Source organism: Amphiprion ocellaris, chromosome 1, assembly GCF_022539595.1.
Source record: "Amphiprion ocellaris isolate individual 3 ecotype Okinawa chromosome 1, ASM2253959v1, whole genome shotgun sequence".
NCBI classification, from domain to species: Eukaryota; Metazoa; Chordata; class Actinopteri; family Pomacentridae; genus Amphiprion; species Amphiprion ocellaris.
The window spans coordinates 20,337,947-20,356,608 of NC_072766.1; the positions used below are offsets into that span (position 1 = coordinate 20,337,947).

An 18,662-nucleotide genomic window follows, 5' to 3' on the forward strand; every position below is an offset into this window, starting at 1 on the left:
AGGTTTTGTCATTTTTGTAGCAATTGACAGTCTTCACCTAAGCTGCAGGAAGCTCCTGCCTATAGCTCCACTAAACGTGTCCACATGCTGTTTAGAGGGGCTCCTTGCTTCCTCGAATCTCTGCAACAGATGTAAAGAGTGCAAAGTTAACAAAACACGTTAACAAAATGGACAATAGCCACATTAGCAGGGAATATGTCAGGTTGAAACAAACCAGAATTCCACTTTAATGTTACTCTTTACAATAACAAACAGGCCTGGAGCATGTTGTTTCACAATAACTCAAATGAAACTGATATTTTACATGCAAATAATACATATTGCCACTACATTACAAAAAATTGGACACCTGGCCAACAGTTATAGGTAGTTTTTAACAATGTTGCTGCAAACTTTGTCTTTGGAAGATCATATTTTTGTATGGAAGGAGAATTGTGGAAAACCTATAGGGGACTTCTGGCTAACTTTGTGGAAAATTTAAATTTTTGCTGCAGATTTGCACGCATGTGTACCATTTTCCACCAATCAATGTTTTCTGTATTTCTGTGAGGCTAAGCCCTTTAGAGTTCACTAATTTTCCATCCATTAGCTTTACTTTTCAGAGGGTTATGGGGTGGAGGACGGGGCTCACCCTGGACAGGTCACCAATCCATCATAGGGTCAACACAGAGAGACAAACGAACATGCATGATCACATTCACAATTTAGAATCAATATTTATTCTACATACATGTCATTAGACTGCAGGAAGCACAGGAGGAACTGCTGAGCAGCAGATTTTAACCCATGACCTTTTTATGTGAAGCAACAGTGCTAGCAAGTGTACCACTGTGCAATTAACAACAAGTCAATCTTTAGAAATTAAAAAAACAACTACTCTATAAAACTATGAATGACACTATTATGGAGATAAATGCTATCTATGGCAAACATAAACCATCTCATATTTGCCACTAATTGCACACTTATTACCAGGTCACTACAAGTTAAGCACTACCGGCAAACTGTGGTGGCAAATCACTGGTGAACATGTTTGCAAGGAGCAGCAAACTTCTCACTTTTATAAGGATGTTGCAGCAAGTCTGCCACTAGTGGAAAAGAAATTACAAACTTGTGGTAACAAACTAATGTTTCTGCAGCAAATCAGCCACAAGTTTGCCTCAAATCCGTGGTAAACGTTTAACAGTGCTTACTGTGAAGTGTGCTGTTGAGATGAACGTTGTGTTTTGCTGGATACCACTGGAGGACTATGCTTAAAATGCTCTTTCAAAAAATCATAAAAAATTATGGCTATTAGCAGCTTCAGTCCAGAAGTTCTAGTCTCAGCTTACAAAACTCCATATTGCTAGAACACCATCGCAGTTGCTTTGCTGGTTTTATGTTTTGCTCCAAGCTCTGCATACTAAATACACTATTGAACCTCCTCAGGAGACATAAAACACAGTGTAAAATGCTGGCAGTGTTTTCTCCTTAAGCGGTGAACAAACCCAGCAGATCGTAAAAATGATGCAAGGACGGGCACAGTGAGCAGAATTCTTAGTAAGTGTTTACATGCTACGCTTACATTCCCAGTAGCTGACCACTGGCCATAGCCCAAGCTATTTACATGCATCTTGATAAGTTGTGATAGAGTATCCCACGTTTCCATGAATAAACCAATTACACAGTGGTCTTCAATCCTGGTCCTGGAGCTGGTTTTCTTTACTACCCTCTATTTAATTGAATTCGTTTGCCGTCCCTGGTGTGAATCAGTCCCTGAATAGAGTGAAACCGGCAGTGCTTTGGGTCCAGAACTCTTGGACTGAGAGCCGCAGACCTCAGGTGGCTCATCGCGAGCAGAAAACAGGCCACTGGTAGGCCTGTAAGGGAGAAATTCCCATTTACCTCCTATTTGACTCGCATTACTTTTAATGTTTGTACAGTGATTCATGCAGTGTTGAGAGAATGTCAACACTGAAGTATCTGAAAAAACAAAAACACATGCACTGAAATTTAAAGAGCACACCTGTCCCCACTGAAGTGACTGCTTTACCCAAACCTCATGCTCAAATCACGTTAAATGCAGAGTAGTGGAAGTGCTAAGATAAATATACTGTGTTGGGAGCACAGTCTGAGGCAGGGTGCGTGAGCTCTGAGAAGTGTAGAGAGCTTTTTGAAAAACATGAGCAGCGTACTCACATACTGTTTCATTCTGCCAGTTTTTTGTTTTGCTTGATTTGAGTGAATTTGACAGTTGGAGTGTTCAGTTTGTGCTGTTTTACCCACAAACGGTTACTAACAACATTTACCAAGTCCGTGTGAGGAGTGTGTGTGTGTGTGTGTGTGTGTGTGTGTGTATGTGTGTGTGTGTCAGCTTAGACTAATCAAAACTTACCAGGAACCTTAGTTGCTTCTTTTCTCTGGCTTCTGTCTCCGTACTGTAGATACCTGCAATTTTCTGTGTCAATGTGAGCTCACACGCGTTTGCCTGAATTTGTGCTGCTTCAGATGAATCGTGTTTTTTTTTTTCTCCTCTCCGTGTTTGATTCTTGATTGACTTTACATGCACTCATGGCACCTCGAAATTTGACAAAGCAGCATCAAATGAGAAGATGTTATCATCTATTGTTTCAAATCACTGATTTGGCTGAATATATCAAAGTTTCCATTTTATTATAATGAGTCACTAATTACATTTTTGTTGTAATCAGTCATATTAATAAAGCCGGGCCCCTCCAGTGATTTGGCTATTGCAGTTCTGCTTTAGAAGTAAAACAAGTTGAGACAACTAAAGAGTATGGGAGGCGTACTTTTTTCTTTTCCTTTTCGTCTGGTGCATCATTTTCTAATCTTCCAGCATCACATTCTTGTACGCATGTTGAAATACAGCAAGCGTTAACCCTGTTACATGATAGTAACGCTCAAGTTCAAGTGAAGCTAATATGAAGCCTCAGTAATCTGATTTAGTCAAATCGGGTGGGTGTCTTCCAGAGTCACAGTCTTAATAAGAGCCCATCTTTTACAGCTGGAGTAAGCGAATGGTAGGTTGTAGCATAGAACCGGGGAGAAAAAGAAAATAAATCCCACCTCCACCCTTCAGGTCTCCCTCTAAATCTACTCCTCCAAAACACATGTACACGAACTCTCTGAGTAATGCTGGAGGACTCATCCACAAGAGAGTGTCGGTGGAGAGAATGCATCGGTTCATGACTAAAAACACACAAACAGGCCGCATCACCACATCTGCAGAATGCACCGTTCAAGTAGCACAGACTAAGATGAGATAAATACCAGCGAACACCTGCTTTCAACAAGCTGACAATGCAGACAGGCAGCAAACATGTGCATAGATACATGTAAATACAACCTAGTGAAAGTGGAGGAAGATGAAGATGGCAAACGGCACTGAAAAAACTACAAACACCCAAATGACTTAGATCATCTCACATGTTTTACAGTGGTGGAAATGTCAAGTGTAGCTGCATTTTGGCTACAATTCTTGCACCATCTGCTTGGAAGCTGCATTAATATGTCTGTCTGGCCTCACATTTTTGATAGCTTTTAAGAAGAGACAACAGAGAAAAAAAAGGAAGAAAAATCAACAAAAATAACCAAAAGATGTCTCTGGCGATGCATCGTGTGCTGTCACTTTAGGGTGAAAGTTTTAGAGCTTCATTAAATAAAGTCATTGTTTCTTTATTTGGTGTATTTTGCATGTCTGCCTTAATTTTTAATGCAATACCCACAAGATATTTGAAAGTCTTGACCTTTTCACTGCCAAATGATGGTCACTTGTATGTGAATGTTGTTTGAAGTGAATGTAATTTGGAATTAAGGATTATGAAAGGCATGACAGACTTCCAAATTAATGAGGGCTTGGCATTTGCTCTTTTTGTCTCACAAGAATGATTTTTTAATTTCCAGGGTGTACATTCAGGAGGGTCTGAAGGAACCGCGAGCTGCCGAGATGCTGCTTCATCAGAGTTCCTTCATCCTCACTTGGTTTTCTTTTCTTTTCTATTAAACACAAATCGACTCTATATATTATTTTTTGCTTCCAAGCTCCCATTTTTCACAACTTACAAACCTATTTCTGCTGGTCGCCTGCCCCCTTATTACAATGTAAGATTTAGAAGTCTTTGCAGCCATTTCACCTTTACAGGACCACTGGCTCCAGCGCTCACTGCCAGAAGACAGAAAATATCTTCAAGACTGGCATTTCTCTCCTTAAATCCCATGACAGTTTTTTCCACTTCCTGAATGAGAAAATGAGCGCTTCTCAGAGAAGGGCCAACCAAATAAACCCCTCTTTGGGCCTGGAGCCACTAATCTGTAATTTAATTTCAGGCGGGTGTCTGGGCCATGAGGACACACAGCAAGGTCAAGGGCTACTGTACACAGAGATCTGTGCATTTGGGCACAACCTGGGGTTTGATCAACAGTCTCAGGCAGCCTAGGAGGAGCATGTGTTCGTGTTCCTCTGCATGTGTGTGAGTAATGGTTTGTGCGTCAGGGAGGTTTTTCTGCACTACTTATACAAGTCAGACTTGATGCAAGGTAGCTATTTCGTAAATGACAGCAACAAACAATCACAGAGAAAATCCATTATTCAAAACAAGTAAAATGTTTGGGATGACTGAGCATCTGCAAACAGAGAGGGATTAGCCCTAAAATAGGACCGCATCTAACGGAGAACAATTCAACATGTCAGTGTTGATCTGCATGTAAATGAAATATTTGTATTACTTTGACCATAATTCATGTTTTACTCATTATGTAGAATAGTGTAGTCGGCAGATAAATCAACTAATGGAAAAGTGGAAGGATGAGTTTGAACAGCATGGCTAATCCTGTGGGTGAAGAGAAGAAATGTCTGTAATAAACTCGACCTTGTTCTGCCTGAATGAACACAAAGTGGCCCCGTGAACGGGACCAATAATTACCAATGACCAGGCAGTTTCACCATGTCTCTTTAATGTAAATAGGCACTGGGTTATCACACAGAAATGGCTTTGGCATTCATACAAGGACATATGGCACTGGGACTTGGTTAAGTACTTAAAAAAAATGCAATAAAACAACCTGTACAACCCCGAGCCTGGAAGAGATAAAAAACATTCCACACCAGCCGCAGAAACCAGCTGACATAGTCTGTGTTCATTAAAAACAATTTCTTACATATAAGGCTGTCAGGTCAGTGAGAAAATCAGGGTGTATCCCATGCACCATTTGCAGTTTGTTGGAGCTTAGCTGGCATTCAATTTCAATTCCCTCAACTTACTGAATATAGGAGAGCGGCACACACTGACAGGTACAAGTTACTCCAGCGACAGACGCTAATTAGCAAGTGCAGGAGTAATGGGAGAGCCAAGCTCTCTCGCTGGCAGAGAAACAGTGATGGCAACTGAGGCTGGGTCATCTCTTTAAGTGTCTCACTTCCTATTAGACAGGAGATCTCTGGCACATGCCCCATCACAACCCATGCAGAGTGATGTCAGCGACAGAGAAAGGATCCTGTCACATCCTGTAGTTTTCAAACAGAGCTTCTCTTCTGCATACTGCACATAACACAACCCACCCAACTGCATTCACTCACTGCCTCGGCCCTTCCATTGACGGAAAGGGAGGGAGGACAATAGAATATAATGGCACATGATGTGTTTATTTGTTTTGATGGAAACTCGAGGGAAAGTCTTAGAAAGAAGATGATGGGCTCATCTTCTGCTCAGCGAGGCTTTGACATTCTGTAGGGGACGCTGGAAATAGTCTCCAGGTTGATGGATAGGTGGAGTGGGATTACCCGCCAGACTCATCTCCTTCCCCCTCCGTCCGGCCCCGACTCCTGGAAGAAAAAAAAAAAACCACACAAAAGCACAATACGTAAAACATCAGGGCCGTTCACTGCGGGAGAGATGATTAACTTTGAAAAATAATGAAACACTGCAGGCTGTATGGCTCAATTACTAAAGGAAGGAGTGGTAAAATTCAGCCTCACGTCCAGATTACTGATAATTTTCTCCCATTATCATCATTATAAATTAGCATCACTCGTGGAAAAATGTAGCCATAAATTAAGAAACAAAAGGAGCGGAGAGAAACTCATTCAGATTTGGCATCATTAAACAAACAGCAGTCAGAATTAGTGTTTCCAACGCTGCTACAACCCACAAGCCTCTCTCAATCTACACATCCTCCTCTGTGAGTCTCTGTGAGCCTCCCCTCACTCGTAGCCCCTGTGGACCACCCCACTGCTAGCACAGCGAACAAAATTGTTCTCCCTGCATCATTAAACAGTTTGAATTAACTTGGGTGGAATTTAATTATGTCACACATGACGCTCTCCTGCTTGAAGCTTTAAAAACAATATAGTCGCCTATATGCCTGGAGGTTCACTTTTTAGATACATTATTCAAGTCAGTCAGCTCTATCTGCGTGCGGCTGGACTTCTAAATTAATCCAGCGGACTCACCCATCAGGACAGATCTTTTAATTCATGTTTCCTGGTGAGATACCCAACATATAGAGTCTGAGAGGAGCTAATAATCTCTGACTCGTCACAGTGGAAATTCTGCTTGCGCTCTGTGTTCCACTAAGACTTCAGCTGTACTTGTCTAAACCTGTCCTGAATCCACTTTTTGTTTTAAATACACTGTAGCTTAAATAGTTTTGACTGTGCGCTCAGTAAGCAGATGTGTTCTCATGTTTGAAGAACTCACTGTACAGTTCATCACAGGATATACAAAAATAGTTCCGTTAGCGAGCTGCTTCTACTTCCTAATAGACGCTCATTATCGTCCCTTTATTATATTTTACACATGACAGCTGGTGTGATGGGGATAAATCCTAAATGAAAACCCTAAAGGCATCGCTAAGAGCTTCAAAATGCCGAAGCAAAAACTGATACAGTCATACAGACTGTCATTCTGAATGATAGGAATCTTTGCAAATTGCAAAGCTCACCACAAGAACGTCTATTTTACGGAGCAGCTGAAAATGCAGTCTAGCTTCCATCCATTCGCTCCCTGTCAGAGGGCAATCTTGCCATCTTATCCATCACCCAAATGAACACAACACAATTTTCACACGTGTATTTTTTTTCCATCAGATTTAAATTTACCCCTAAGTTCCCCTAGAGAGCTCTAAAGATGTGTATTTCAAAGTGGAGTCATGCTAGCTGTTGAGTCCAGAGGTCAGAGGTGGAATGAAAGACTTTCACCGCGAAACAAGGTGAACATCTACAGCAGGAGTAATTTAAAATCTTACAAAATAACAGGGCTGGCTACAGGCAATCAAAAAAGCTAAATCCAACTTAAGAGTTTAACAAACGGCTTCTCTCTGTGTGAGAATCCAAAGCGGGCATGGCAGGGCAGGAAACATCCCTCCACCCCAACACCTGAGACACAAGCTGATGGACAGATTCATTTAGAGCGGGTACACGAGACTGCACACTCATTTACTCGGGCTATAGGAGATTGTTCACGTGAAAGACACAGCGGCACAGTGGATTCAGTCTAATGAAGTGCTGCAAATCCATATTGTGTCCGTTTCTTCCCTCACTTATGTTGAAAAGTAAGGGTCACATTTTATTCTTGCCATCACATTTCAATCTATATTTGTGGAACATCATGACAAAAAAAAAAAAAAAAAGAAGAAGATAAACAAACCCCAGCAACTTTTTGACTCCGACAGAGACAGCAACAACACGATCAAAGACAAACACCAGGCTTGACACTGTGAAAGTAAATGGCTGGGAATAACCTTGGAGAAGAATTCGGAATAATGAGGAAGCAGCAAAACCTCGATGATACTTAAAGATCATTACTAGATGATCAAAACACATCATGACAACTTCTCTGCACAAGAATGGATAATTACGAAGTACAATGTGTACTACTCAAAGCGGATATACAGACCTGCCTTTAAGGATACATTTACATTCCAGCAGACACCTTACAAGCCTGCAATGAAAATAAGATCCCAGGGGGTCCTGCAGGACACAAATAGCGGGGTGTGGAATATATTTAAATAGTGGTTAGCATCATCAGCGTGGGAAGAAATAGAAGAGGCTATTATTATTAGGCTTAACCATGCATGTAAATGTGCTGCCTTCAAGTAAACTGTATGGTATATGCCTCTAAATAAAGCACACAATAGAGAGAAGTGTTGCGTTTTCTCGCTTTCTCCAGCCCCCTTTAAAAAAAAGAGAGAAAAGCTATAGAGTCAGTTACATAAAGGTCAGCGTGAGAAATTGCCATTCCTAATTTAAATCTAATCAATTAGGGAGCCTGATGTCTACAGCACTGCTAACGGTAGTGTCAGTGGAAGAGACACGCTTTAAATGCTTATTTTCAGTGCAACATTTCATTTTAAAGGAATAGTTTTAGAAAAAACACGTACAAAGTTGAAAGAATAAATGCAATTTAACAAGTTTTCTGTGCTCTAAAGGGAGCTTCAGAGGTGCTTGGAGGTGGATTTCACTTTACAGTCGGACAGAGCTAACAGGCTAGCTTGTCTTACGCTAAACTGACTGACTGCCGGCTGTAGTGTCATGTTTTGCACCGACATAGAAGTGATTTCCCTCTTCTAATCAAGACAACACATGAGCAATAAAAGAACACACGTGTCTCACAATAGGGCGGAGAGTTACCTAACTAACAAACACAGTTGAAATGCGTAGACTCTGCAGCGGCAGCCTGTGCAGGGCTGAGGAAAAAAATAAAAAAAGGAAAATAGTTTTGTGCGGTGATAATTCACATAGATCACAACATATAACAATGATCACTGTGAATGATGGAGTAACGCAGCAGCTCTTGCTACAGGCCTTTCCACTTTATCCCAATAACAATAAGCCGGAGTGAGGTGTCTGACAGGTCATTCTGTTACCACACTGTTATTCCAAAGCAGCAGCATACATCACCCTCTAAAAATCGTACACTTTTATTAGCTCTTTTTCCTATGGTTGAGGTATCCCACCCTCGACCGCTCTCCAAAAGCAGTCGGCAGCCCCCCTGGTGTTAATTATAACTCTTTTTTCCCCTCGAGAGAGCTTGGGTGGGACATAGAAGTGCATTAATCTTGATTCTTCACTTCAGTCGAAAGGATCAGCTGAAGAGACTCCTGTGGTAAGCCCCACAGGCGAAGTGACTCAGTACCAGGAGAACGAAGGACGGGAAAAGAAACAGTCCCAGTTTATATATCGTTCACACCGGGACGCCGAGCACCTCAAAGGGGAAAGTCAATCATTTACCCTATAATGCTTGTATTCTCGGTATGTTAATCTGGATGAATATTTAGAGTCACACAGGATGATATGACAAGCATCTCCCACCTGTGTTGTGATTGATTGGGTCCCTGATGCAGCATGAAGGTGACTATCACCTTATGAGCTGAACTGAGCCGAGCTGAGCGACGGCTGAAGGACTGTGACATGTTTGTGTCAAGACTTTCCGTTCAGACCCATTTTATTGCACACTTTAGCCAATCATGGTTATGCACAGAGTTCAGTGCCAAGGTTTGTCATGGCAGACACACATTTCCCATTTGTAGTGGATTTTTCAATATATTTTTTTGCACTTTTTGATGACTTTTCATGATTTTGAGTCATACTGTTTTCTGATGTGTCACAGGAATGAGCCATTGCTGCCTGATGCACAATTAATCATGTAAGGATTAATCATTTTGCTATCATATGAGAGTGATTGGAGTGATTTTGTCGGGGAGTGCATCTGCATAGAATGTAAAAAATGATGAAAATTTTTTCCAAATTGCTTGGAAGCTTTTTTTATGTGGTGCATGAGCTTTCAAGGTAGTTTCTTATGTTTTGATGTGGATGGCATTCAGATCTGGCTTTCCACTTGTCATACACAGCTTTGTGGTGTTGGCTTAAAGATCAACCAAAATCCAGCGAATTTCGCTGGATTTTGGTTGATTTTTTGTGAATGTTTTTGAGAAACATTTTTTTTTAGCATTTCTTTTTTTCTACCAAAAAATGTTCAAAAATTTCCCAAAAATGTTGAAAATGTGGACATCAGAAATTTCACTGTGAAAAAATATTTTTTTCCACATTTTCAAACTTTAAAACGGGTCAGTTTGACCCGCAGGACAACACAAAGGTTAAAAACATGCAGTTTTTGGCAACTGTACCCAATCGGCTGGAACAGTTATCGTAATGCTTCGGCACGTTCACGCAGATGCACATATCTGACCAATCACAGTCTATGATTATATATTATTATATGGTCAAAAATTTTCTTGAAAACTGCAGAAAGAATTGTTAATGCCACTAAGAATCAAATTTAATGCTTTTTAATGCCATTTAAGGCCTTAATTTTTGTAAAATCAACTTAATGACTATTAATGCTGTTTAATGCCCTGCAGAAACCCTGAACAAGCAGTAAAAAAGTTGTTGTGTTCTGTGTTTGAATTCATTTGTCTTAATGGACATCACACTTCCTACAATGTGACGGCTGACGCACATCTCAGTCTCGATGCTGAAGCCACGTATTGTGCATCTCCTGGCTGAATACACAACTGCATGTTATATTAAAACAATCAATGTTTAGGTTGAAGGAATAAAAACATATTCCAAAACATTCTTACATTACTGTTTAGAGAAAACATACCACTGCTGTGCACTTCTGTCATTAGTTAATGAATTGCTACATTAAAAAAATACAACTACTGTGGCTGTTAGCATTTAGAGACATGCATGTTTAAGCTCCCTCTATCTGAACATGCTGAACATGTGCAATTTCTCCTGCAGTTTCCCGATAATGTGTGCACACTACAGAAAGCTTTGAATAAAAGTTATCTTTCTGTTCAGTAAGAAATATGATTAGCATATTCCCCTCACAGTTGGGGGGTTGTTCAGTATTTAGGTTTATGCCATCTGTAAACTTTCTGGTGCTGAACATAGCCAGTAGCTTTACAAACCATACGCTGGGATGCATTTAAAAATACCAGCTCCGAATTGTGATGAGACTAATTTAGGTTTAAAAACTGGATGTCAGTCATTGTTGCGTGCTGCGAGTGGAACACTTCAAATGTGAAAAGTTCTGACATCCTAGAGGGAAAACTGGGGATATCATGTTGCCAAAAACAGAAAAGATGCTTGGATTTGACAAATGTCCAGAAAGCGTTCTCTTCATCCATGTCGGGTAGGAAGAGAAACTGACAGTGAGCACCTTGAGTGAGGAATAATGATGCTAATCTGCTGTGACAAAGGACATGGCCTGGTGACTACACACAAAGCAAACCATGCCATCACCATGGAGGTCTCAACACTGACAACACAAAACATACAACAGATGTGCTGCACGGTCACATGTGCTCCTCAGTGTGTTGGCATAACATGTTAAAATATACTGGGCATCATTACATCATTTAGTCGAGAGATCCAGTGCAACCCTTTGCTTTTTATTTTTCATTTTTATCACTCCATCTGATGTGCCTACTTTGGTGTATAGAGTCTAATAAAATAGCCTCGGAGAATATGTGCGTGTCGATAGTATCTTTTTATATTATAGCGATAATCACTTTATTTTGCTTGTTACAGCCCTTTTTTAGGAACTTTTTTTATCATCCATACATTAATACTATATCTCAGAATCAAAGTGTCCTGTTGTCTGTATCCATGCATGCGCATCTGTATATGTGTGTGTGTGTGTGTGTAGGTGTGTGTGCGTGTGTGCATGTTTTTAAACATCAACACACCGCTGATCTTGTATGCAGTCTCTCATCTGCAATATGAGTAATCCATGGTAGTTAATTGAGCCCAGAGGCAGTTGGTTTCAATGAAGGCTCCTGTGCTTTTCTGGCAAAAACAGGAGAAAAGAAGCTCTCTGGAGAAAGGAGCTCTCTGTCGAGAGGCAAACAGAGCAGAACTCCTGCCGTGTTCATTAGCTGTCATTGATCAGTGATTCAGTCGCAGCGCAACTCTTACCACAGCTCACATATTACCAGTTTCATCTCCCAAAAATTAATATAAAGGTAAGAAAGTGGAGCCAGCACAGCATTTTCCTCCGTGTATTTTATTTTTCACTGCACTACTTTGATGTGGATGGATGTTTGCCAAGGTTTTCAACAGCATGCAGAGATTGCGGCGCAGCACACTTGTCCATTCCACAGTTTTCTGATATCAATATGAGCTACTATATTCAGTTATTGGCTTCCCTCAGAGGCTATCATCGCTGCAACCTCTTCCATCACAGGAGATGTACTGTAGAATGAGGCTGCGAGGTATAAAAATGCTGATAAATGGCTGAGACAAAAGCATAAATAATGCAGCGATCAGAGATACTGGAATAGAGAGCCAAACTTCTCTTCAAGACACCCCACACCTCCCTGGAGAGAGTCCAACGTAAGTGTCCTGTCTGACATCATCAGTGTCTGCTGGGCTTCACCTGCCACGTACAGCACAGAGGAACTGAAGAAGCTCCTCTCCGGCTCTGCTTGCCCTTCACTAGTCCACTCACCAAAGAAACGGAACATCAGGAAACTCACATCCCATCTCCTACACCTGGCTGCAGCAAGCTTTTAAAATACACTCAGGCTAATTTTCTCCTTTCAAATTTCACCCTATTTTACCCCCTTTTACCTCCTCCCTCTCCTTTGAGAAAGGATTCTCAATAAGAAGCACTGTGTGTAATTATAAAACCATGACGGAGCAAAGCCTGAGCTACTACAGCGAAAAAAAAGTATAACAATGAGATGTATTCTTAGCATGACAGTCCAGAGTTTAAGTGAATATATAGGGGTGAATTAAATCAATATTTCACAACTCTGCCGAAGGAGCTGCAAAAGGGCCATTATGTAGCACTAATTGCACCTATAGGGCCTATCTTTAAAAAATGTAATCTGCACTCTCATTGGAATTCATCCAAAGTCCTCAGGTAGATGACCGGGATCATCCATGCTGCTCCTCATTTCACTGAGTTTTCTTTATTCCCTTCATGTCTACCTCTGAATATTTATTATTCTCTCATTTGCAGCTATCTCTGGCTAGGCCAAGGTTTTGCACAGTACCATTCCTTATCGCCCCCTTACCATGGAAAGAATAAAAAGCCTTAAAAAAATCATTGTAAATTATGAACGGAGGGCTAGCAATCCATTGCAGAATTTCACCTGGGAAGCTGCAGGTGTCTCTAGACAATGTTACGTCTAAGATATTAGCTTTATTTATGTCAGATGACTCAGTTGTAGGCTCAAAGAACAATACACTGATATTCAGCATTTTTTTTCCTCAGGTTTTGCTTTAACCAGCATTATCCAGACTTTATGGTTAATCAGCTATCAGCAAGTACTCTTCCACTGGCAAACAGAAAGAGGGAATTTGAACTAACATGATGATCATGTTGTAAAACAACCAATTGACTCACTCACTCTTCTGAAGCACCCCATTAGTGTTGGACGATGAGTGGACCGTTCTCTGGACAAAATGGATTGGAAATTTGGACTCATGCTTTTACTGATCAGCCACAGCATGGAAGCCTTCTGTGTAATATTGTGTTGCCCCATTGTGCTGCTCCTGCTAGGCATGGGAGTGCTGGGGGTGTCCTGTGGTGCCTGATTTTTTTGACTTGCCGTCAGATTAACGAAACGGAGTGTATGTCTGAATGGGGATAATGTTTAGTTGGGTGCGTTGTATTCAAGTAAGATCCGTATGAATGTCAGGAGCCAAGGTTTCAAAGCAGAACATTATGATGTAACAAGACGATCGATGTTATTCACTTCACCTGTCAGTGGCGTCAATATTGTGGCTGATCAGTTTTACCGACTTTAAGGGGGTAATTTTGCAGGGTTAATGTGAAGAGGAGAGTAAAATTGTGCCATCTCCCTACACACCTTGAAGTGATGAGTATAAAACCGAGATTTACTTCACAAAGCCTAAAACCCTTCCTTTAATGCTTTGTTATAAAGAAACAGATGTCGTCCTCCTTTCTTGGTAGAAAAACAGGGCAGACAACTGTGACTGACAGCTACCTTAAGCAAATTTCTGTCTTAACTACCGATTCCAAGTTTTATTCACTGAGCACCTCTATTGTTGTCTGAGTCTGAACAACCGCTAAGTTGCCATAATAACAGTAAATAATATTTACAATCACACACAGCATAAATGAGCGACTAATGATGGCAGCAAATAGTGTTCACAATCTACAAAATATTGGGCGTGCTGCAGACAGCCATTTACTATGCCGTCTGTGTGTTTTGCTGCTAGTAATGGAACAATAAAAGTTTGAGTTGATAAAAATAAATCACGAATGAACACATGCATCGATAAGGCAAAGGTTTATGAAAACAAAGTGCCCCCTGACTCTAAAACGACTTAATTAAATGCAGAGCCGTGCTTTATTAAATAAGATATGCTGCACTCTGCATAAATGCATTAATCGATAGGAAAACTGCCACACAAATATTAGAATAATTGATCCAGGATGATTCAGCAGCGAGGAGGTCTTGGGGCTTGCAGGATATTACCGTGCAATAACAGTCTTGGTGAAGGTCAGTGGATACTACAGTAATGACAAATGTCCTTTCTTTGACTCCTACTGGCCAGACTTTATTTTGGCTAGTTACAGGAAATTACTTTCTGCACCTTCCATCATCTTCTCCTCACTCTGCATGCTGCGACTTTATGGCAATGACCAATCAGGGTATAATAAAAACAAGCTGTAACTGTCCAACCTTGTAATAAAAAGTATTCACACAACTGACACCAAACTGCTGGTTATTAAAGTAAGAGTTAGAGGCCCAGTGAAGAACACATGCAGTGTGGGTCCATACTGTGCTAATGTGAGATAGTGGTGAAGTAAAACACCCAGGAAACTCCATCTGAATAGCTTGTCAGATGGTCGAATAGCTTAGGAACCATCCTGCCAACTACTTGTGGCACTTACTCTGGGTGCAACAGATTGAGAAACTATGAATGTCTTCTGGTGGAGATGGTCTGAAAACATACAATATTATCCCCATGTTTAAATGATATCATGTCCTCTCCCTACAAGAAGCGGCATTTCACCCCAACTTTGAGTCTGATCCTGATGTGATCGGTCATCATGTCACATGAACCACTTCTTTTCTGGTATAACTATTTGTGACGGATACAAGATGGCAACAGTAGCATTATCTAGATTATTTTTGTATACAATCTCGGGAGTAAATGCGCCCATACTATGCACAAATGCACAGAGGTATAAACCAAATATATGCAGTCCATCAATCAGTACTATATGAGATTGAAGCGCAGGTTTTCTTTATTAGCAAAAATAATATGAAACCGTGTTACACTACAATAAAAAGGAAACATTCACAACAGCTAAATAATCAAATTGTGTTTCATTTGTTGATGAAAGACAGACTACGGTGTGCTGTTATCTCTCCAGCACCACAGCGACAAAAAACTTCAATATCTGTCAAATCGAAATTGATGGAGTGTCTCTGAAATGTCTCCCAAAATATCGCCATCCAATATCAAAAAGATCCACGTCAAAACAAAGAGGGAAAGATATCTTTTCACTTAGAAAAGAAAGCTTTGAAAACAAAAATATCCTCTGCCCCATGACAACTTCTGTCCTTTGTTGGTTGCAGTAATGTAGCTTTCCAAAAATAGCCCCAAGCTTTTGGGCTTTCCTGGCCTATAGAGGTCCATGTGCTGGGTTCAGGGAGGGAGATGGAGCAGAGCACAGGCTGAACATGGTTGAGTGAACAACGGGCCAGCCATGGGAGTGTCTAGCCCTCTCCCCCAGGGATAGAGTCCAATACTGCCAGCACCCTGGCTCACATCACTTTTGGAAATCCCTGCCTGTCTACTTCTGCTGCTGTGTTGGTCCAGGTCACACTGTTACTAGAGTAAAGTCTAGCTAAAAAAAAAGCTAATACAGCCAAACAGTCAGCCCTCAGTCTGACAATATATGTGGGCTACAAGGTAGAAAAATATCACCATCTTTACTCTGAGAAATGCCTCACCACCCTGCATTAAAACAGTCAAGAGAAAGCATCTTCAGCAAGTGGAGACTGAGGAAGTACTAAGCAAAGGTCAACACAAGAACAATGCTCTACACCATGTAATAATACTCAGATGGCATACCATCACCTAGACAAAGAGCACAGACCTACAAAGATAGAAAGTGAACATAAATGGCATCGGGCCAAATGTATAAATGTCATGGTCTCCAAAGAACATCTGGAAATGTTTTGGGTTGGAAGAGCTAAAAGAGGAAGGACTGCCCAGTCTACACTAGCCATGGGGGATTCTATTCATACTGCAGCAAAATGAGATGTAACATACAGACAGCAAGATGCAGATTTAGCAGAGTATGCCTACCATACTCACAGACAGAGGACCACATATTGTATCCCACTATCTGTGGGGCTACTTCAGTGTTCATTATGGTCACACAACTCTCAGGTCAAAAAGTACTACCAATGAGTGTCTGCAGCTATGTTCCCTGTTCACATTTGGTGTTGGAAATGTCGCTGTCCATGGTGCTGAAAGCCTGTTAACTTTCTTTTTCAGCAAATATGGGTCTACAATACATATTATTCACTTTGCTGTTCTAGTCTAAGGGATAATTTTTTTATATAGGCTTACTTAATGTATTTCAGATATCTCAATTTTGGTGCATAAAATCAAACCCGCACTATAAAAACTACGCTTTGTGTTGTTACTCTGGGGAAATTCTTTATACTTTATTATATTTTAATAGATTTTTTATAAATGGATGAAATCTATTTTCTGTAGTAAAGTGTAACTTCATTTCAGTGTACTGAGCTTCGCTGTACCTAATACATTGTAAATCCAGCGCCTTTATACTGATAATTCAGCTTTTTGTAAGTCTGGTGAAGAATTCACAGCGAACTGTAATAATATTTTAGCATGGTTGGGAGGCCAAAAAAAAGAGAAGAGCTGATTACTTTTCATGTATCCCCACAGTGGTAACTTGGGTATGTAGTGAGCCAGCATGGCAGGGGGTGGGATCTCTGACTGCAGGTTACCAATGAATACTGTGTATGGTAGGTGTGGGTAATGGGAACATGCATGTAAGCACATAATGTTTTTTTTCTTCTGCAATACTGGAGATATTTGAGTTGCCGTTCCAAACACAGATTCTATTTGTGTTTATCCACACATCTCCAAGTAGAATTACTGCCTCCCAGTTGTATGCCTCTACTAACACAGTTGCCGTTTACATTCCTGTCTACTCAGATATCGAGCTACTTCTCCAATCACTTTGACATCAGAATATAAAATGTAATCATGTCATCATTTTGTCTTTTTAAATATTTGTGTAAAACTCTCCCATAACCAAAAGTTTGTGATGATGCCAAAAACTTGTTTTGTAGGGCCACAGTGACCTTTGACCTCCAAATTGTAACCAATTCATCCTTGAGCTGATAATAGGATGTGTGTAGAGAATGACAACCCAAAAACATAATGCCTCTGTCCTCAATTCTCACCTGCTAGTAGACAAAAAAAATCAGTATGAAAATGTTTAAATGTTACAAATTTATCCTATTAACCTTCTTATGTAAGGCTCTTATTGAAACCACAAAAACAGTGCGTGTGCCTTGGCTTCTCACAACCAAAAACTTCATGACACCGAAAGTCCATAGTTTCAGACTAAAAAAGGAAAAAAAAAACAGACAACCTGCATGACTCACACTTTGAACGGTTTACCATTAATAAGACTCTTAGTGTGGCTTTGAGCGGGCCAAGAAATTTATGTTTGCATGGCAGATAAAATGAAATAGATTTGTTCAATCATAACAGTGACCCAAAGATTCCTGAAATCAAAATGTCATGACTTCTCATATACCTGACTGTCTGCTGAATTAATGCAGCGTAGCCTCATTACAGCAGCACTTACCCATAGTCTCCAGAGACTGTGTCCTCCAGAGCATTATCACTGAATATACCAGACAATTGTGATGAGGTAGACACACACACACACACACACACACACACACACACACACACACACACACACACACACACACACACACACACACACACACACACACACACACACACACACACACACACACACACACACACACACACACACACACACACACACACACACACACACACACACACACAAAAACACCTGAACAATACATTAAAATGCAGATGCACTTAGACATGCATACAAAATCAGTAAAATCAGACTCACCTTAATTCTCTTGCCTTTAACTTTTCAGTGGTGTCATGGCTGGAGAAAAGAAGAGCAAACAAGAATGAATACTTGTGCTGAAAATATGGAATCAGAAAATCTGGCAGCAATAACAACTACAAAGTGATCATGTTGACATCAGTGGAAACTTTCATGTCCATTGTCTCATGGACCAAAGCATTATCACCGGCTTTGTAGCTGTTATCCTGCTCCCTCCTTCTTCAGCACCCCTCTTCCTCCTCCTCTGCTCCATCTCTGTGCACCAACCTTGCCATGGCTAACAGGAAGCAGAGGGCACAGCGCTTTATTTAATTAGTCACAGCAGCTGAGTGCTCATGTGGAACCAAACAGGGGAGGCAGATTGGGGTAGTGAGATGGATAGGCACTCTCCCACCGGGCCTTGGCTCTGCTGTCAGAGGAGCGTACATTACATGACAGAAGGGGGATTGGGGGGAGCGTGGGGTGTATGGCAGGAGGATGTAAATGGCACCTGTACAGGGGGATTCTTCCCAG

At 40.9% G+C, this 18,662-nt stretch overlaps 1 protein-coding gene across 3 annotated transcripts in view; it reads right to left on the reverse strand.

Annotated features, from left to right (window-relative positions):
• Nucleotides 1-4,936: 4,936 nt before the first annotated feature.
• cd276 (CD276 molecule) overlaps nucleotides 4,937-18,662 on the reverse strand; it is a 71,183-nt gene continuing 57,457 nt past the window's right edge. For all 3 annotated transcript variants that reach the window (XR_008602582.1, XM_055013077.1, XM_023274903.3), the window contains 2 exons: nucleotides 18,150-18,188; nucleotides 4,937-5,821 (listed from right to left, as the gene is read on the reverse strand). Coding sequence is in view for 2 of the 3 variants with exons in the window: in XM_055013077.1 (XP_054869052.1) it covers nucleotides 18,166-18,188 (23 nt within the window). In the remaining variant the exon portion in view is untranslated. The remainder of the gene's footprint in view (nucleotides 5,822-18,149; nucleotides 18,189-18,662) is intronic.